Raw genomic sequence first — 19,765 nt, 5'->3', positions numbered from 1 at the left:
GAATTTACAAGTTGCTGCTAATGTCCTTAAAACAGCCACATACTGTTCTACAGTTTCCCCCGAAAGCTGAGCCCTTGAAAAGAATTTATGTCTTTCCACAACTATACTCGTTTTTTTTCCATAGTTTTCCTCTAATGCCATTAATGCCTCAAAATACTCATCAACATCAAAAGATTGCACTTTAGAACTGTCGAATACAGTTTCTTCATCAGTGGAGTTTCCACCATCCTCTCCCAATACCACACTATTTAGTGGTGCTTTAATATTGCCATGTGTGGGTAAGGTTTTTAACACTTTTCTACCTTCTACTCCCAAATTATGTTTTAACAAAGCTAGCTTACGTGACGCTAAAAATGTTTCACCTCCAATTGCTTCTAGGTAGGTTTCGAATGATTCTTTCCAATCCTCCCAAACCATGGGAGGTAAGCCTGGATCTTGCAAGAATTTGGGTGGAGCTAATATTGCATTAGTTTCCATTGTGACCAAAAAATGTGTTAATAAACTAACAATAACCCAGAAAAATTACTAAAAATGTCATCAAACATTCAATACCCATAACCTTTCAGTCTTAACATGAACAATGGACATAACAATGTCACAATGAATCAATGTGATAATCCAAACAATAAATTAACATAAAAAAAGTAGTCACCGTCGTCAGATGTTTACTTCCCAAAATCCTCCAGATTAAGTTACACTGCGAAAAGAAAATGATTTGTTCTTTTTTTTTTTTTAAATAGTTCACACTGTCACCGTTGTCTTTCCTTATAGAGGAAGCTTCTTTTAACTTCTTGCACCATAAGTTAATGGACATTCAAGAAAGCAAGTTCACACTTTAAATGCTGGCTAACTTGACCGAAAACAAAAAAAAAACTTCGTGAATAAACACCGTTGCTAAGGAAGAAGAAACAATAACGTGATGACGATGCACGTTTCACGAAGTTAGCCGAAGGTAATTTCCTCTTGCATCTGGAAACACTGCTCGTTTGCTTAAGGACTACGAACGACGTCGCGCGATGGCAGCCGTCTGCAAAGATTCGAAAATAATCCGTGTTACAAGGTTAGCGGTACCAACAATATTATATTCCTCTTACGATGTGAATGGAAAGGTTTGTGGATCTCGTGCCATGCATCCAATTGCTTTTAAACAGGATAAAAAATACTTTAAGACAAATTAGCTCCGGTTTTATTCAGTTAATATATGTCCGATGGGGCCATCAATGTTTTACCATTACTTATGGTGCAGTATGAGATAAATATTGAGGCTCGATGTGTGCCCCCGATTTTAAATAGATTATGCGTCCACGTACCTTCCCTTAGTTGGTCCGCAACGGAAAATCTCTGTCCGTCTCTCCCTCTGCACACCGAGTTCAAATCGTCGCCACTTTTGTAAAGTATAATGTTCAAAGGAAAACGGGTGAGCAATTCGTTAACTCAAGTTCCTGTTTATTTGCTGAAGAAGTTAGTTCCTTGCAAGCGCCCCATCGGTCTGTACAATCCTTCTCACAAGTCTCAAACGGACTTGCCCCCACTCGAATCACGCATTCCACCACCCGTCACAGAATCCCCTCGAGCTCATCACACGTAACAAACACAATCATACAATGGCTTGCAAGCCAAGAATATAACATCCGGTGTCTCCACTCCCCGGTCTCTCTTTATCGTGTTCTGTGGGACTGTCCAATCGCCCAGGAGTACTGACAAGAGGTCAACAGCCGGATTGTGCAGGTGGTGGGCCAGCCTTTAGCTATGGACCCCAAAGTCGGATTGCTGGGGCTAATGGACCCATGGGGGCCTTCATTAAAACAGCCTATATGGTGGCTAGGAGAGACCTGGTGAGGCATTGGAGGAATGAATGGGCATTGCCACTGCAGGAGTGGGTCAGGGACATTGTCTAATGTGGGGCTCTGGAGAAATTGGTATTCAAAGAACAGGGTGTTCTGCAGAAAGTTGAGTGGATATGGGCCCCTTGGAATCACCATAGATGCCCCATGGAATGAGCATGACTCATTGTGCACACAAGAACTTCTGTATGTTCATGTTTAAAAGTATCTCTGTCTAATTAGAATGGGCAATGTATCTTGCCTCAAGTGCACTGGTGATTACTATGTTTGCCACCTTGCGCTCACCCGAAAGGCCCTTGGGAGTCACAGTTGTATTTCATGTTGGTTATGTTGCTGTGCAAAATCAATACATGGTGTCATAAAGAAAAGGGGACAGTGGAGTACAAGGGAGCAGGAAGAGAGAAGTACAAAAAATTGTCTTGCTCCTGCATGTAAACGCTGATGCCACCAATGGACAGATACCTCAACTAATTAGAACACAACCATACCGAAATGCTCCTTAGTGGTCAAAACATACGACTAGGTAGGAAAGTCATTGAAGCAGGAACAGGGACATGTGATGCACAACAACGCAATCCACCATTAACAAGGGGCTGAACCAGTGCTCACTCTTAGTAAATGTTATGTATTTGGAGCAATAGGTCTCCAAAAGACAGCCAAAGCCAAGACTGTGAAAAAGGCAAGTAGTAAAAAGAATGTATTTGTGAAAATGGGTATATTAATGAGGAAACTCCTCATCAAGTAATACACAATAATCCGACATATTGGATTACATACTCTCAATAGGGAATGAACTTGCTACAAGCAATTGTTTGGATCCCACCAGAACGCACTAAATCTTGGAGTTTCTCACACTGGTGAGAATATTGCTTTGGTCACTTTCTGGGGATCTCAATACTCGGAGTTTGCATCCTTTACCCAGTCCTTTCAATGTGAGGTGTGTCCGCACCTTGGAGACAAGCAATCTTTGCCTCTCAAAAAAATTAAAATGTTTAAACCTCTCCTACTCCTAGAGTTTCCTTTAAATGCCTCCTTTTCCTAGAGTTGCCACCTCTATTCAAAATCCTTTTGACCCGACTACCAAAGCAGCCCAATTTACTGGGATCGAAGCTGTACAAACAAAAGGAATTGTTGGGAGTATTGTAAGAATTAGAACAAGTAAGATAAATTGGAGTAATGAGGTTGATGGTAAGTAATTGAAGCATTGCCTCCTCATCGCTTCCTTGTCCTAGTCCTTATTTCATTAAGGTCTAAGAAGGCTCTGTGGGCATTGATTTTCCACCAAGGCAACCAGCCTGGAAAGACAAAGTACAGCTGAAAAAGATGAAGTGACATATACTGAAAGCCAATATATCTCCATGCCCCAGTGCCAAAGAGAACTTACAAACAGATGAACCAGCAAAAAGCAAAACCAGAGTATCCTTAGGAGCAAGCTCTTAAAATAGTAGACAGAGGCAAGAACCAACCTCCAAAAGGCACAGGGAGAGCTAAGGAAGTGAACCCCAGCAGCCAGCCAAAAAAACACCTATACACAACCAGCTTGAAGACCAGTGATGTAAGCCACTAGGAAACCACAACAGAGCTGGTACACTCCATCTCGAGCATAAATGGGAGCACAGGAAAAGACTACTATGATCCGCCACACAGCGGTGTTTGGTGAGAGGAACCATAACAAGAAGGGAATAAATAAGTCAAAAACCAGAGGCCTAGGCATTCAGAAATTGAAATATACAGGAAGCACCGGGATAGGCCCACAAGCCTAGGTATGAAGCCCTATGCAAAAAAGGTGGGGGGGACAACAATAACCTTCAGACTAAACAAGAAGCCTAGGACAAACTAAAGGAAAAGGAAAAACCCAGAAGGCAGCATAGCAGCATTTAAACCCCCATTGAAGCGATACGCAGCATAAAATGCCAGAGGAATGGGAAGCATGAAACAGATTACCATATAAAAAGCCAGAGCTCGCTAATCCATGGAATATCCAAGTGAACTGTCGCAAATGAGTAGAAAATCAGCAAAAAACCTGAAGCAAAAAAACAAAAAGCCCTAACCTGGATCAGGTACAACCTCTTCCCATGCCAAATAGGTATCACAGAGGGAAGCGTATGATTTGGCTTGTGATTATTTATGATATAATACTGAAATCACAATTATTTTTACATATTCCACAATATCACATGTACCATTCAACCTCCCAAGAGAATTATTAAAGAATCACACAGCTTTTTTTCCAGTTATTTTCGGATTCCCACCCTGCAGTTGCTTTAACGGATTGCGTTTCAATGTTTTCTTATTTTGGATCAGAAAACTATTGCCACAACTAAAAATGATGAAAAGTAGCCGACAGATCAAATCCTGTAACATAATGTTTCCCAACAAGGTGCAGATGATTAAAGATACCAGTTTCTAAATCTGCTAAATTGAGAGCATGTGGTACTGTGCAGAGTAAAAATACATCCAAATGAGAAGAGATTGTTTTACCATTTGTTTGGCAACAATCCCCAAAATTTCAAAAATTGCCCAGTGGTATATTAGAACCTGACCTGTTGTTACTAAAATTGAGCAAAAGGATGGTGGAGTTAGAGACTGCCACTGCTCCCACTGAATGATAAACACAACCCATCTGGTGAGCGGCAAGACCACAGCGAGCCCTCACCCCCCCCACCTCCCCACCTACAAAGCCTTCCAAGTGGACATAGGCAAACAAGGGTCAGCCAAAGAAACAGATGGAGGTCCGCAACCCGCAGTCCCCAGAAAGAACGTGCTGAGCACTCAAGACAAAGCCATTCAAGAAGTCATCCAAAAAGGATGTCCCACATGCAGCTCCAAAAAATGAACCAGAGAAGGTAGGAGAAAAGGCACATTCCTGTGAAGATATAAGGAGGAAATGTTGAGGAACAACTTAGAGAGAAAACCCTCCGAGGTAACACAAGGCCAGCCAGCCCACCAGGATGCATGGTACCAATACCAGCAGGACTCATTTGTCCCAAAGAAGGTTCAGTCCTAATCCCAAAAAGAAATGATGGGGACAGCAACTGCCACAACAGAACAAATTGAGGAAGCTCCATGCAAACAAAGGTGAAACTTCACTCGAAGAGGCAAAATGACAACTTAGGGAGGCCTCCCAATGGCCCATGTAATGAGCTACCACAGAAAATTGCAGATAGTAAATGTAGATGTAGATTGTAGAAGTATAATCGTTTATAGAGAAGAGAATAGCAAATTATAGCATCAATGCAGAATGGCGAAGATCAGAAGACATAAATTGTGTCATGTTAAGAGGAATTTGTATAGTACTATATTGGCTTTAAAATGGTCTCACAATGCTATTGGTTAATTTGAGATGATGCAGCTGAGGCGTTTCCTTAGGTCCCTATAGGATGGGGCTCGGTACTCGGGAGTGGTGCACAAAGAAGACAGTGATTATCTGTTTCAGGAGCGGGTGACATGATTCAGGCATCAGTATCTGCATCGGTATGAAGAGCAGAGATGAGTGAAAGCTCATATTGTGGTGGCTAGGGCGGTCCCCCTCAATATGAGGACTAGGGCGGCTTATGAGAGCTGGCATGGGCATGAGCAATATAGTGCGCAGTGGCTAAGTGTCCTAGCAGCTCCATAAGACAGCGCTCAAGGCACAATCCTGTTTACACCAGACACAGATTATCAGTGTGTGAACATCTGACAAGAGTGCAACAGATCTCGAAAGTATTGCTCCTTGCAAACAATATAGTGGAAAAACACTGCACAAGCACCTAAGGAAGATCTGATATCAGGAAATTGGTATTCCAGAACTTCTGCTTCCCTTGCAGTACTAATGCATTCTTAAGCAGGCAATTGTACAATCGCTCAATGTCAGATGTAATTAATGCCAGCCACGACAGCAGTTAAACTCTTGGCGCTGTCAGACGCCATTCAACTCTATGCATTGACCGACAGCAGCTCCTGCCTCTGATGCTTGCGGCTTCTGCAGCCAGTCGCTCACGGATACGCAAGCTGGAAGTAAAACATGCATTCTAAAAATGGCCAGGACTGATCTGCGGATGAGCCATGGCCACGTACGGGCTGCTGCAGACAAAGTGCTGCTGGGAAATGAATGTAGGGGAATATTCTGTTCACTTAAACAGCTAAATTTAGGATAAAGATTCCATCAGGAGGACCTGCTCCAGATATTTGAGGTCTGTGACAATAAAGCGAGAAAAGATGGGTTGACGACTTGTCATGGCAGACATGTCGATGCTGCCGGAAACGAAAAAAATGGTTATAGCAACCAAGTCACCAAAGTTTTTCCCACTTTGGAACACTTTTTATATATTGAGATATGACTAGCAGGTGTTATGGTCTGACAAGCCACAAGTGCATTGGTTATCCGTTTACAGGAAAGAAATTCCAAACTGCTGTTCAATAAAAGGGAGGGACATCCCCTGATGAAAAAACGGATTACAAATGTGTGCAGAGTAGTTACCTTAATACAAGAGACACAAGACACAGAAATAGAATACTTCAGAAAAATCTCATTGGCCAACCAAGCTGTTTTACCCGTTCTGACAGCAGAGTCTGTAGTAGTAAATATCACATTTCTTCATGGTTTACCTTCAGTAGGTAAATCCCAGGAGACAAGAGTCCAAGAATTGCACTGCATGCAATTTAGCACTCCATTCCAGTTTCCAAATATTCGGACTTAAGGGTCACATAAGATCTAGCTTCTGCAAGCAAAGCTTGTTAAGATAAAACCATCAGTACTGACAACAAAGGCCCTCGTGGAAAGATCCCCTCTTGTTGATACTGACCCATACTTAATTTTATATTGTGCATGTTTTCTTCCATGAATGCTTCAAGGTGAGAGCTTGGAAAAGCATCTTGAAGAGGGCGAGAGTCCGTGGGAACCCACACAAAAATTCACCTCCTGGACCCCCTGACCAAAGTTTGTCTCCCACCCCACCAGAACACTAACTGTGTAAAATACCTGGTGTTCGACCACCTTCCCGCTGCACTTCCGACCCCCTTCCTTGCTGAAGAGTCCACTCCTGCTTTTATTAGGAAGGAATAAATAAAACATGCGTGGCTGTCGGCAGACTATAAACCAAAAGTGCCAGACCTAACCAAAATGTTCGAATCAGCCCCCACTGCAGGAAGCGACGAGTAAAATAGAGCCATGAGGTCATGGCGGAATCATGGCAGCATATTCTGCTCTGAAAGGATCCTACTCTTGGACTGCCAGGTGGCAGAATCGTCAGTCTGACCCTGGTCATGACTGTGCCAGAAAGCCTCTGCCGAGCCTCGCAGCATGCCGCTGTCTCCTGTGGATCCACATTGGCACTAGGCGAACCAGGGACACATCAGATGATGGTGCAGTGGTACAACCAGTGCTTCCCTATGGTCTACATGGACTCAAGCGTGTGGGGAGGGAGAGGGCATCAGATCACAATCTACTGTTCCATTCCAATTCTAGGGGCACCGGAGACCCTAACCAGGTAGGTGAAGACAAGGGAAACAGCCACATCCGGGCAAAGATACAGCAGTGGTCAGCAAGTTTTGCTCTTCACTGGATTGATCCTTTGGATTGAGTAACAGGGGATTGATTCCTGGATTCACGCTGATGTCTTCGTTTCGAGCCGTACACATCAATAAATGGCTACTAAACTCAGAACTACAAAGTCATCATTTTGTTATCCCAAACCACAGAGGTTGCAGCATCTGAACTGGGTGCCTGTGGTAGGCATGCAGTATTAGAAGGTCTATATCATGCCACTGGTGGACACAAGAGACTCGAGCTGGTCTGGAAGCGAGCACGAATGAAACCTTTTCCTGGACTCCGAGTGATGTTGTCCCTTGACTGTCACTATGCTGCTGAGGAGGCATGGTCCTTATTTTTGAATAAAGTAACACAGATTCAACTGCACTGAAAATATTAGGAAGCACCGTGCCTTTACATATATATTTTGTGAGTTATATTTGTGCATCATCGTTGCAACAGTCTGATACTTTAAAATAATACCACCAGCCTCTCTTATCTTAATACAGTGCTGCTCTCCTAATGATGAGGTCTATACAGCCCACCCATTGCTTAGCATTGGTTGGCTTTATAGTCACTCTCATTTGCTTGATTCTTATTAGCTGGATTGCGTTGGCTTGCCTTCCTTTTCTTGTGTTTTCCATCCCCTGCAGCATATCCTCTTAACCATTGTTTTAACTTTCTGACTTGTGTCCATCCACTGCTTACGCTTAGGAAACGTTTTTTTTCTTTTTAGTGAAGCACTCCATGAGAGTGCGTGTATTTCCCAGCTCTCTCCCTTTGTGTTTCTCATGCCCCATGATGCTCTTTCCCTCTTGCGCTGCTCCTACTCTCTCTTTTGTGTGCATCTCCCCTCCCAAACTCTCCAGCGCTCAATGTTGGTCTCTCCCACATGTACTTCTCTCCTTGCCCCTTTGTTGCGCTATTGCTCATGTACTGCTTTTCCCCTTCTTCCCTCACCTGGCATTACTTTTATTTCATTGATACCATCACCCTCTCCTCTGTTGTGCCCACACTCTCCAATAATATTTTAACCCTTTCGATGCTTGTGACGGAGCGGTTCCGTCATGCGCGTCGGTCGCGCTGTGCGCATGACGGAACCACTCCGTCACGGCCCCGCCCGCGCAAGAACCCTTCAGCACAGCGCGGTAATCCGCATCGCGCTGAAGGGGTTAATATATTTTCTGGGAGAGCCAGGCAGCAAATTGCTGTTAGCATCTCCGTCTTAAAAAACCTAACTTTTGCAGTACTCCAATTTCATGTTTTTTAATTTACCTATCAACGTTAGATTGGTAAATACATTTTTTTTGCCACGTCATTTTGTAGGCATATATATGAGTGGTGATACATGCACATGCTTGTATTGTGATGCATGCACATGCATACGTCATCACTGGTTTGTACGTTTATGAGATGATGCAGCTGCTAGCAGTGGCAACATCATCCCACCTCGCGCAATAACAACAATCCACTCCATTCTAGTCTTAGCAGATAAGGTCACTTTATTAAGACAGATAAACAGCATTTTCCTTTAAGAACAAAACATTGACGCATCAAATACCCCCATTAGCATTATACTCCATCCAAAAATCCCCCCAAAACATTTTATCATAATAAACCAACAATACTAACAAGACTTGTAGAAATACACCCCATGTAATGCACAAAACCATCATTTCCTTTCCCCTCCTTTGTTTCATTTCCTTTCCCCTCCCCCTCCCCCACCCCAGAGGAATGGATAAGCCCGCTCGAGACATCCAAACCCCCCTCCAAGAACGCCTTTAATAAAAAACAACTGATACCTGTCCTACTGTGACATATAAAGATTTTGTTTTTGTTTTTATTATATATATATATATGTATATATTTATATATATATATATGTATATATATATATATATATATATATATATATATATATATATATATATATATATATATAGATATATATATATAGATATATCCTTATATTACGCTTTCTGTGCACAATCCAGTGCAAAAAGACAAAACGGATACGGACCACAACTCAGTGCTTGAATTTTATTTCGAGTGGTTAGTCGCTATGACGCGTTTCAGCCCTTCCCACGGGCCTTGATCACATGACACAGTGAAAGTAAAGCATTGGTTTAAATAGTTTAAGCGAGACGACATATGCATTGGGTACTGGAGCATACAAGCATGATAAAAATAAAAGACATATTCACTTTGTGAACTACAGATCAGTCGTTTTTCTTTTCTAGTTTCATTATACGTCTTCTAAAAAAAGCGAAGATGTGTAAAATATCACAATGGAATCACAATTAAGAGTCCATAATATTCATTAAATTACATAAATAACTCAATCATACACAATTTCTATTTGATTTAACATCATGCATATTAATACTCATAATGTCGTCCCTAATTAAAACAATGCAAAACATAATGGATTGAAGTGCAAATTGGTGCAAAATAGTGCAAATAGAAAATAGAATATATACAAAATATATTTTTCATATTTTTCTCTCTTTAAGCAGCATAAATGCCAATACAAGGCTCACTTTGGTATGATATACCAACCAGTATATCTGTTTAAATGCATCAAAATATTGCTGGCTGATGTAACATCAGAAAAGATAAGAAGAAAAACAAAAAGGAAGAAAGGAAGATTGGGAAAGGAAGGAAGAGGGAGGAAAGGAAAAAGAGAGGGTTGGGGAGGGCAGGAAGGGAAGGAAAAGGAGTAGAAAAAAAGGAGTAGAAAAAAGAGCCGGAAACGTGAGTATAAATGGATACACACTGGATCCCCAGCAATGTGTTGATTAAAAAAACAGTAGAACTCACGTAACCTAATAAAGTGCAAGTGCAATACCTGTTGGTAAATATTTATATATATATATCTAAACATAATATACCTATGAATAGGGTGGGTCGCAAATTATGCCGCTAACATCCTCTCAGGAGTAGCCCTCCCGCCAAAAGCACCACCTATATATAACTTACCTACTAGTCCGCCCCCCTCTAACCTAAAACCTATCGCGCTGCGTGGATTGTTCCACCACGCGAAAAACCCCAGGGGGACAACGGCTCGCGCCAAGATCCCCATGGGTCCTCCTTGTTTTTCTTTTGACTGATGCTGCAGAGCATTGGCAAGAAATGCTGTTTGGTAATGTTGTACAGCATTGTTAGAAGGAACTGACAAAAGCAATAAATCCCCAAACTGTCTTTGCCAATGTTTATTTTACCAATGTTCTCCATTGGAAATGGGTGAGACAACAAGACTATAGTCTGACAGGTGCATGGCAGTTGCAACATATAAACATTCTCTGTACTCACAGCAGATTCTTAAGCAGACCTGCCTTTTATTTTCAAAGTACCAGCAAACACAACCTTCACTTACCTGACAGAAACAAACAATACGAGCATTACAACAGTGTAAATTCTTGAAACAATTGTTTAACTTATTCTACTCATATCTGTGTTTGATAAACTGCACTGTTTAAACTTTTTTTCACTTTTTCCCAGTACCTGCAAGTTAAAAGTACAAATGCAAACAAGTCAGCAGAAACAGGGAAAGTTCCAGGATGCACAACTTACACTTCCTTTGCAATTCCTACCTTCTTGACTTCATATTTAATGGCCAACTTGACGCGACTTAGTAAGGCCCTGTGTCTGGGGGATTCCACCGGCTCTGTGTCCACATCGCCGTTGAGTATGGCAACTACTTCTTCAGAATCGCGGCAAAGGTCCAGGACACCCACCACAAAATCCTTACACTGCATAGATAGCTTGCGGTAGTCGTTCTGAGAAAGAGAATGTAGGGCAAATCATCAATAGCGACTCCTGCAGAGTGTTTGTTATCATGTTATTGCATAAATGCAGTATAGGGAACACTGTGCGCACCTAGCAACAACAGATAAACAATATGAACATGAACGTGTTCCATCACATCCGCCACGTCTGCAGGATTCTCCCATTTCTTCCGACCCTCAACCATATTGTCCCAGTCCTTCTAGTAGCCCTCTCCCGCATTAACTTGCAGTAGTTATCTAGGCCTAAACAATGACCCAACCTCCAGAAAGCACTAAACTATGCCTCAAACTTGAATTGGGGGACATCATGCTTGCACAAAATGCTGATGGTCAAGGGAGGGTCCATATCAAAACAGTGTCTGTGGTACCAAGATCCAGCAAGGCCTTGCTGCAGACCACCTAGTGAAGCTGCTGCTTCCTTCCCCAGATGATCAGATGCCTGAGGCTAACCCCAGGCAGTGCCTTTCTGCCTGGACCTCTCCTTTTCAGCAGGAAGTATGGACATCTTTCATGCCACTCATGTGACATTTGAGCCACAGATTTGACTGGGAAGGGATGGAAGGGAATAGCCCTGTGCTTCCTTTTTACAGCATGTGAAAGAAAGGAGAGGTTTTGCCTAGCTGTCTTATACACAGAATATCTGCAACACACCTCTGCAGAAGATTTAAAGAGGATGGGCATCAGGGGCTGTTGTTGCACATCGAAAGGAGCAATGTATCCACACCCTTCATTCACACGACTCACATCACGTCAAAGGAATATTCTGCGCGTTCCATCAAATCGCATCTCTGTCTGGCAACTTCATGCCTTCTCTAAATTTAGCAGTCATCCACACACTGGAGTTCAAAATCAACTGTCTCCATGCGGTAAAGTGCAGCACATACATTCTGTGCCCACTTTATCTGATACATGCAACAGTTATGTCTTCTCCATCCATATTCCACACAGAGGGGAGGACCTGATTTATATCTTAAAGAGGAGAGGCAGTAGCTAACTCTCCCACTGACAACAACAGTGTTTTGAGTTTTGGAATACTAACCTCCTCCACACCTTGGCACAAAGCTCAAGGATCACATGTGATTAATACTGCGGCGTACAGCATGCCGCTTGACACAGTTCCGAAAAGGAGTCGGGTTTCCTTGAGCTTTGTGCCAAGGTGTAGAGGAGGTTGGTTGCCTGACTACAGCAGGTAGCACTGACCAGTGGATCACTGGTAGTAACTAACACAAGGTCCTGAAGAAGGCCGCCGCACCTCCTATGAGGGCATTAGGCTGAAACATGTTGACCTATGACTTTTCATGCACTCTTGGACAGATCTATTTTCACTCTGTCTGAGTTGTTTTTAATCCTGGCCAGAGGATGCATGAATAAACTATCTGCATACCTCGAAACTTGTTTTAACTCACATTCATAGTTTTCTCTTTGTCACCACACCTTTCTCACATAGGGTATTTAGTATACCTTTTTCAAACTGATTGAAAACATCCATGAGTTCCTCCCTCTCAGAAAGGAGGTTGTAGTCCACACTCTGACTAGGTCAGAGTGCGAGGACGTTGCCCTATGATGAAGCATGCCACTTTCAGGTGAGTGAGGGGAACCGGCCTATAAAAGGGACACTCCATTAGCAATAGTACTCATTTCCTTTCTTTAGACGCAGGGTTTCATTTGTGTTTTGAATTGATATTTTTAGGGGGAAAAAACCGTGCTGGTCTTTAAATTCCTCTTCGCCCCCATCTAGTGTTGTGTTCCAGTGCTTAGTTATACCTGTACCTTGGGGGCCATGGAATGCCAATGGATCTACCTGGCTCCCTAGTTTAAAGCCAAAGGCATGTGTTTTCTTGTTTGTCTTTGGAGAGCAGGAAATAAACTAAGGCAAATGATCCCATACATAGTCAGATGCAATCAGGAGCCTGTGAATGGTGGCGTAGTTTCGAGACACAGGGCTCGTTGGAGACCTCAGTTTCCCTACCCTACATTGGCCCAGGGAAGTACTTTACAACTGGCCTCATTTGGTCCTCTCTACAAGGTAGGGAGGTTATCTACATTGGCCTCAGTCGGTTCTCTGTATATTTCATGGTTCTGAGGTCGTACTGCATTGGCCAAGGGGATGATGAGTACCGATAAGATAACTTTGGTCATGTGTGGTATCGGAGCGTGTGTGTGTGTGTGTGTGTGTGTGTGTGTGTGTGTGTGTGTGTGTGAGTGTGCGGGTTTTTGTGTGTGTTTACAAGCCTATCTGCCAAAGTATGTTTCTCTGTATGTCTGCCTGCGCACATATGTCCGTATTGGTATGTTTGCTTGAGTGCATGTGCCTATGATTGCAGTACTGGAAATAAAGAGGTATTTACAACAATGGCAATGGTTGGCATTTGATGAATGGAAGTGATGGGCAGAGCATAGTATTAATCAGCGTAGCAGACTTGTACTGGTCTTGCAGTGGCTGTAACTGGCATATGACTGTATGCTTGACCTTTAATGCATGGCTGTACTGAGCATGTCATATCATTACTGGGCCTATCATGACATTATTGAGCATATTGTGAAATGTATTGTCATGCAACAGAATTGCTTCTCTGTCCAAGATAAAGTGCTGGTTGGACATGGATTTATTAAGTGCTATTATGATGTACTCAATACTCAGTATATTGGCTACACCACATGCCTGAATGAGCCTTGGACCAGTCTACCTAGCTCTCCTGAGCCTCAAGTGCTAATGGGGTGCACTTGGTGCTCAGTATTTGGACCAATAGTAAGGTGGCCCTGGACAGCACAGGTAAAAGGCCGAATTTACATACCCCGAATAAGCGCTGCTTGCCCTTTGGCCTCTCAGCCAGTTCCCGCATCCATACAACTTTTTTTGCACTTCATTAGTCCAATGGATCCACTGCCATTGTCACCCATTTTTGGTGTGCAGCACACATGATGAATTTCAAATTCTGATTGACCATGTACAGACTCACTGTAATCCCTGGTTACCCCTTACATGCTCTGCCTTCTAGAATGAAAGCTACACATCACATACTGCCTGTGCAGCCATGAGCTACTGTTCTACATACCTATTATGGCTCCAGTTATAGGAATATGAGGATAATCTATCACCATCCCAGTAATGGTGAGTGATGATAAACACAACTATTGGTGACAGTGATAAGAAATGTAGAAGCAGGGCTAGGATCTGTCTGCTAATCTCACCCCACCATGCTTGAAAAGTGGAATTAACTTTCCACAAATGCTGACATCCAATTTTTAGGCCAAAAATGAATTATGCTGTTGTAATACAGCGCACCTTTGATAAGTGTTGCTTTCTCTTCTTGCATTATGGTCATTGTAAGAAATTGGATTATTAATTGAGGCTAGTGACTACCCACCTCAAGGAATAATCATAAACACTGTCAGGGTGCCCCCTCAAAGTCATTTAATTAAACAGAGCTCAATCCCCTGGTAGCTATGGCACGGAGGAGACAGGCTTAATTTGGGGGCAATGTGTAAAGTATTTATGCAGTAACTAAACATTAATAAAGTCAAAATGCAAAAACAATAAAAATTCCTAACTGAATTAGAAAAATAGAGTAGAATGTAATAAACAAAATCACACCACAATGACAAAAATCCAATAAGTTAAACCGGAGATATGAATCTTTAAAGTTTTGAATAGAAATAGCATCAAAATAAACACAAAGCTCCAATGATAATCAATGGTTGTGGTAGAGCGGGACCTAGATGCAATTTGAGGATGACCGCGATGGAGTGCAGTTTCAGTCGGAAACACCTACTAAGTTCATCTTGGTCAAAGATTTTACCTTCTGACTTCGCCAATCCACCACACGAGTACACTTCTGAAGCCTCCCAGGACCTGAGAATTAGTCAGAAGTCAACAGCAGGGTCAAGTCCAAGTCCAATTGCTATTGGTCAGCTGGACAGTTGTAGGAAAGGCCTCTTGTAGCTTATTATATTCCGGCAGCTTGAACAGGAGGTCAGACTTACGATCCTTGGAGTCCACTTCTGTCCTGGGTACGAGAGGGAGCTGGTCCAATCCTTAAGGGCTACTCTCAGGTCCCAGACAGCATGTTCAGTCCTCTTCTGCTCTTCCTCAGGTCAAGCTGTATTCTAAAGTGGGTGCATGGAGTTGCCACATTTATGCCTGGCAAGAGCATGTGGGTGGGAATGACTCATGGGCACACCCTATCCAATGGAGTAAAAGTTCCCGGGGCTAACTCTACTCACTTTGGCCATTTTCAGGATGGTGAAAGTCTTCTGCCATACTCAGCTTGGGCTCTGAAGGCAGGGTGTGTGTGTGGGAGTGTGCTATGGTAATCCTACTGTCCTCCCACATCCAACACTAAAAGCCAGTTGGAGGCAGCCACTGCACGTACTCCCAATAAACCTAGAGACATTCGCCAGGGAGAGAAAAAGCAGGGTTTTCCAACAACCAGACAGTGGATACCTAAGAATTGCCTTGGCATATTGTTTCCTTCCTTGCATGTGTGCCCAAAGTGTTATGTGTGGGCCCAGCTGACCTGTCAAGCAGGATTTGACAAGCAAGCAGGATTTGACAGTGTATTGTGAAAAAGGATGCTCACTGCCCCCATCCTTCTGTTGGGCTCAAAGGATTCATCACTGCCCGCTCAGGTCAACCTGTGAGTTACAGTGACCTATTGTGAAGCTTCTGGGGGGGAGTTCACACCTCATTCACACCTTATTGAGGCCAAATACAGGCTGGGAAAGCTGGAGAATTAATTAATGGAGGATGTAAATTAGCCTATAGGATCTTCAGGCATGGAAAAGGTAACTTTCTACAAGTTACTTTTCCTTAATAAGTATTAAAAATAGCTGTTTCATAATTTTTCGAGCAAGTCACAATACCGAGATAAAGTATTAGGATTGTAATCTGTACTGTTTTTCTACAAAGGACAGCTAAGCCTTCTACAATGAAAAATAGTTTTTGGGTGATCACTGTAAGGACATCTTAACATTACATTTCGAATGTCCTACTTTTAAATACCATGCACCATGCCTTGTGGGCTACAAGGCTCACATAGGGGTGCGTTATTAATATTGTAAACGGGGGCTTTAACCTGTCAAAAGAGTTTTTTGACAGGTCGAATTGCAGTTTTTACACTGCTACAGTCAGTCTAATCTTGGCAGGCTTGAGGCCGTTGATACGCTTCCACTGTAGTGAATGGCACAATAGGTACCGCAGTCTACTGGTGGCATTTAACTTACAGGCTCTGGGTACACTTTGTACCATATACTAAGGACTTATAGACAAGCTAAAAATGCCAATCAGGAGTATTCCAATTCAACTATATTTAAAGGGGGAGCAGAGGCACTTTACTGCTGGCTAGCAGGGGTAAAGTGCACAGAGTTCTAAATCCAGCAAATATATAGGGTCCAGCAAAAATTGAAAAAGCTGCAGTGACCTTGCAGAAAAGGTGGATTTCTTATGGTCTACTTGTTGATATCATGCAGGCCTTTGAGGTAGATGGGCACCTAGTGCTCTATGGTTACCAGATATGTATTTATACATTTATAATGTATGTCAGCTAGAACATCTTAAAAGAGAGAGCTAGGAGAGTCTGGTCCATTTTAACTGATCTTTTGCTTCAATGTTGTACTTTGTGATGCATCATCAGTTTAAATTTTACCGGTCACTCTTTCTAGCCAGTAAAACCAGGCCCACTGTTCCTGCACCCGGTAAATATGGGATAGGGAAACCCAGCCCACTAAAGATTGAGAGGAAGGGAGTTCTACATGGTAAATCCTCTCTGCTCATTTTGAAAGGGGGCCCTTAGTGATATTATCTTGGTGACTGATTTTACTGAGTGTTTTCTGTAACTTCCCACATCAGCCCTCTTGTGTTTTGTCTGTCACACTGATAATGCAAGCATGCCAGGGAATGATGGCAACAATGAAGTCCCATGCAGACCTCCAGAGAGCAAACAACACGACTGGATTCACTATGGTGGCTACAAAAGCATCCCCTGGCCACCGGAAGAGCGCCCTGGGGCAGCCACCTGGTGACAGTAAATGTGGCATAGGAGGCACAGGTACAGGCCAGGAACATATAAAATACAACCGAGACTAAGACATACTTCCTGGACTTTAAGAAATGTGTATTAGGTGAATTCAGTTTGCATGCCATTTACGTGGATTTCTTGAATCATCGGAGGATGCAAATGAGATTCATATGGAAGAATTTACACAGTCGTTTCCTCACCCATTACGTTTGATGGATAGTAGAGAATTCAAGCTTGTGGCCTGAAGGAGATGATCCAGGGAATTCTACAGTCACAGCAAGAACCCTCAAAGTTGAGACATCGCTTTGCGAGATTCAGCAGTAAAGGCAAAAACGCAAACTGAGGGTTAGCTGTTACTACCCTTCTCTTATATTACTAAGGATTCCGTGAAAAAATGGTGGGAGCTCCATGATATTTGGAAGGCGCTATTGACTCTAACCAGGACAGTCTCGGTGTGGCACCCAGTGAGACTGCTCTTTGTATATACTGGCAGCTTATATATACTCTCGCTGACAGCGGCTGGTCACGATTTTCTTGTGTTTGTGGGAATGCGCCTGCCCTGGCGCCCGCAGGGTGCCCTAGAAGGGCGGGCCTCTAATGCCAGCAAGGCACCAGCCCACCCCCCTTCCTCTAATTATGGGGACCCCTCGAGGAGGAGTCCCCCTACTCAGGCAACCTGTGGCGGCGGCGTGCAGGGCGCGTCATTTCCGGGGGGGAGGAACGGGGGGGGGAGGTATATAGGCCTCCCCCATCCTCTGTCCTTCCTCTTTTGCGCCCCAGACACGCCGTGTCCCACCCTACCGCTTACCCGGCGTGGAAGCAGCGGGGGATGCATAGAATGTTGTAATGTTGTTCTGTTTCGTTGCAGGTGGAGTTACAGGGCAATCTGGAAGCAAATGGGTACCAAAGGGTACCTCTGCGCGGCACCACAGAGGGTGCCAGAGCCCAGGAACATCATGGGAGGTTCCTTGAAAACCGTGTTGGCGCCCCGTTAGTCCTTCGGGCGGTTGTGGGCCTGAACAACCGGGGGCTTGCCTTGCTACGCTTCGCGCTGAAAGGGGCGTGAGTAATAAGGGACCGTGATCCGGGAAGAGGATCACCGAAGGGGCAGCACAGATGGGGTTCGCCCCAGTGCTGCTTGGCTCATCAGGCGCGCAGGCGGCCCAGTTGGTTGCCTGCCCTTGGATCGCCCGTAAGATAACCCACCATATTACATAACGGTGTATGTAATAAACCTGCAGCAGTTTCTTACCCAAAAAAATTTGTGTGATGTGTTTTATTTATGCGTAGACATGCATGCTACTGTGGGGGGTTGGGGAGAGTTGCCTCCTGCTGGCGCTAAGCAACTTCTCGAATGGATCTATGATTATGATCTGAAAATGGTTTCTTGTGAGGTCGCTTTCTTCGCTGTCTCTTCCATTCCTCATAGTCTTATAAGGGAGGTGAACTTCCTGTTGGCTGCAAGATAATTGGATCCCGTGGTGGAACTGCAGTGTTTTATATTGATAAGGAGTAAAATGAACAGTTTCGCTTAGTCCTGCATGAGTCCCAATTGGTAGGTGTGAGTGTGTTTGTCTATGTAGAATGTAATTGTCTACTTGAGGTCAATTGTAAGATTGATGTTGAAATAGGAGCAATTATTTACAGTGATCATTATTATTGTTGCTGTATTTGAGGATGAAGAAATGTTTTATTGTGGCTCCTTTGTACTTCATATGTTTGCTTGAAGAGACCAACATACAGTATGTAATCAGTGCTTAATTTGTAAAAGAATAAGGTGTGGAGGCCCCAAGTATTTTCTCACAAACCCACCAGCACTGCTGCTGAATATCGGAGGGGCCAAATAACAAAGTTGTCTAAGTCTTGACTCCGCCTAATGTTTTTTTCACCCACCACCAGACACTCTCTGCCCCTTTATCCAACTCTTGCCGGTTATATCTGATCCCTGCTTTCTACTTTTTGTCAGAGTTTTTCAGTCTTTCTCCTCCTCCTCCTTTTACCCCTTTCCGCCTTTCTCTTTCTCTAGCTTATAAACAAAGTCTGATGATTGAAAATAAGTCCCACAACTCAAAACATGAGTGCCAGTGAGCTCCTCCTGCAACCACCTGCTAAAATTAACCACTGCTTATGTTCCCTAGAAGTGACATTTTTTTGCAAATACGTATGTTCAGTCTGGTAGCCATCCTCAGTTGTGATTACTCGTTCTTAAAGATGATGAAGTGTTAGCTATGAAGTCTTGTACTGTGCATATTTCCAAATCTTTTGCATAAAGTCAACTGTGTTTAAGGAGTTGAATTTTCAGATGTGATCATGACTTTACAAAACAGTTCTCTAAACAGGAGGACACGACTATCTTCATGGCCATGACAAAAGTCTGCCTGCTCTGCATGATGTGGTTTGGCTTGCTGGGGCGTTCTTAAGTGGGTTAGTTGTTGTGCCCCTTCTTATCTCTCTTTATTGTTAGATATCAGCTGTTTGTTGCTTTTGAGACGTTCACTAGTAGTTATCTAGCATGGCAACGAGAGGCCCAGGGACCAGGTAAATGGAACCCCACAAACCAGCATAGCACTGACATACCTTGCACATGTTCACAAGATGGCAGTG

The 19,765-nt window shown here is 43.3% G+C and overlaps 1 protein-coding gene across 1 annotated transcript in view; it reads right to left on the bottom strand.

Moving 5' to 3' along the window:
* Positions 1 to 19,765, bottom strand: part of TRPC3 (transient receptor potential cation channel subfamily C member 3) — a 618,646-nt gene that overhangs the window by 419,836 nt on the left and 179,045 nt on the right. Inside the window, exon 3 of the mRNA XM_085641565.1 lies at positions 10,950 to 11,135. Within this exon, the coding sequence (XP_085497691.1) occupies positions 10,950 to 11,135 (186 nt within the window). The remainder of the gene's footprint in view (positions 1 to 10,949; positions 11,136 to 19,765) is intronic.

The sequence above is a fragment of the Triturus cristatus genome, chromosome 2_2 (genome assembly GCF_964204655.1).
Source record: "Triturus cristatus chromosome 2_2, aTriCri1.1, whole genome shotgun sequence".
NCBI lineage: Eukaryota > Metazoa > Chordata > Amphibia > Caudata > Salamandridae > Triturus > Triturus cristatus.
This window is presented reverse-complemented; position numbering and strand designations above follow the sequence as displayed.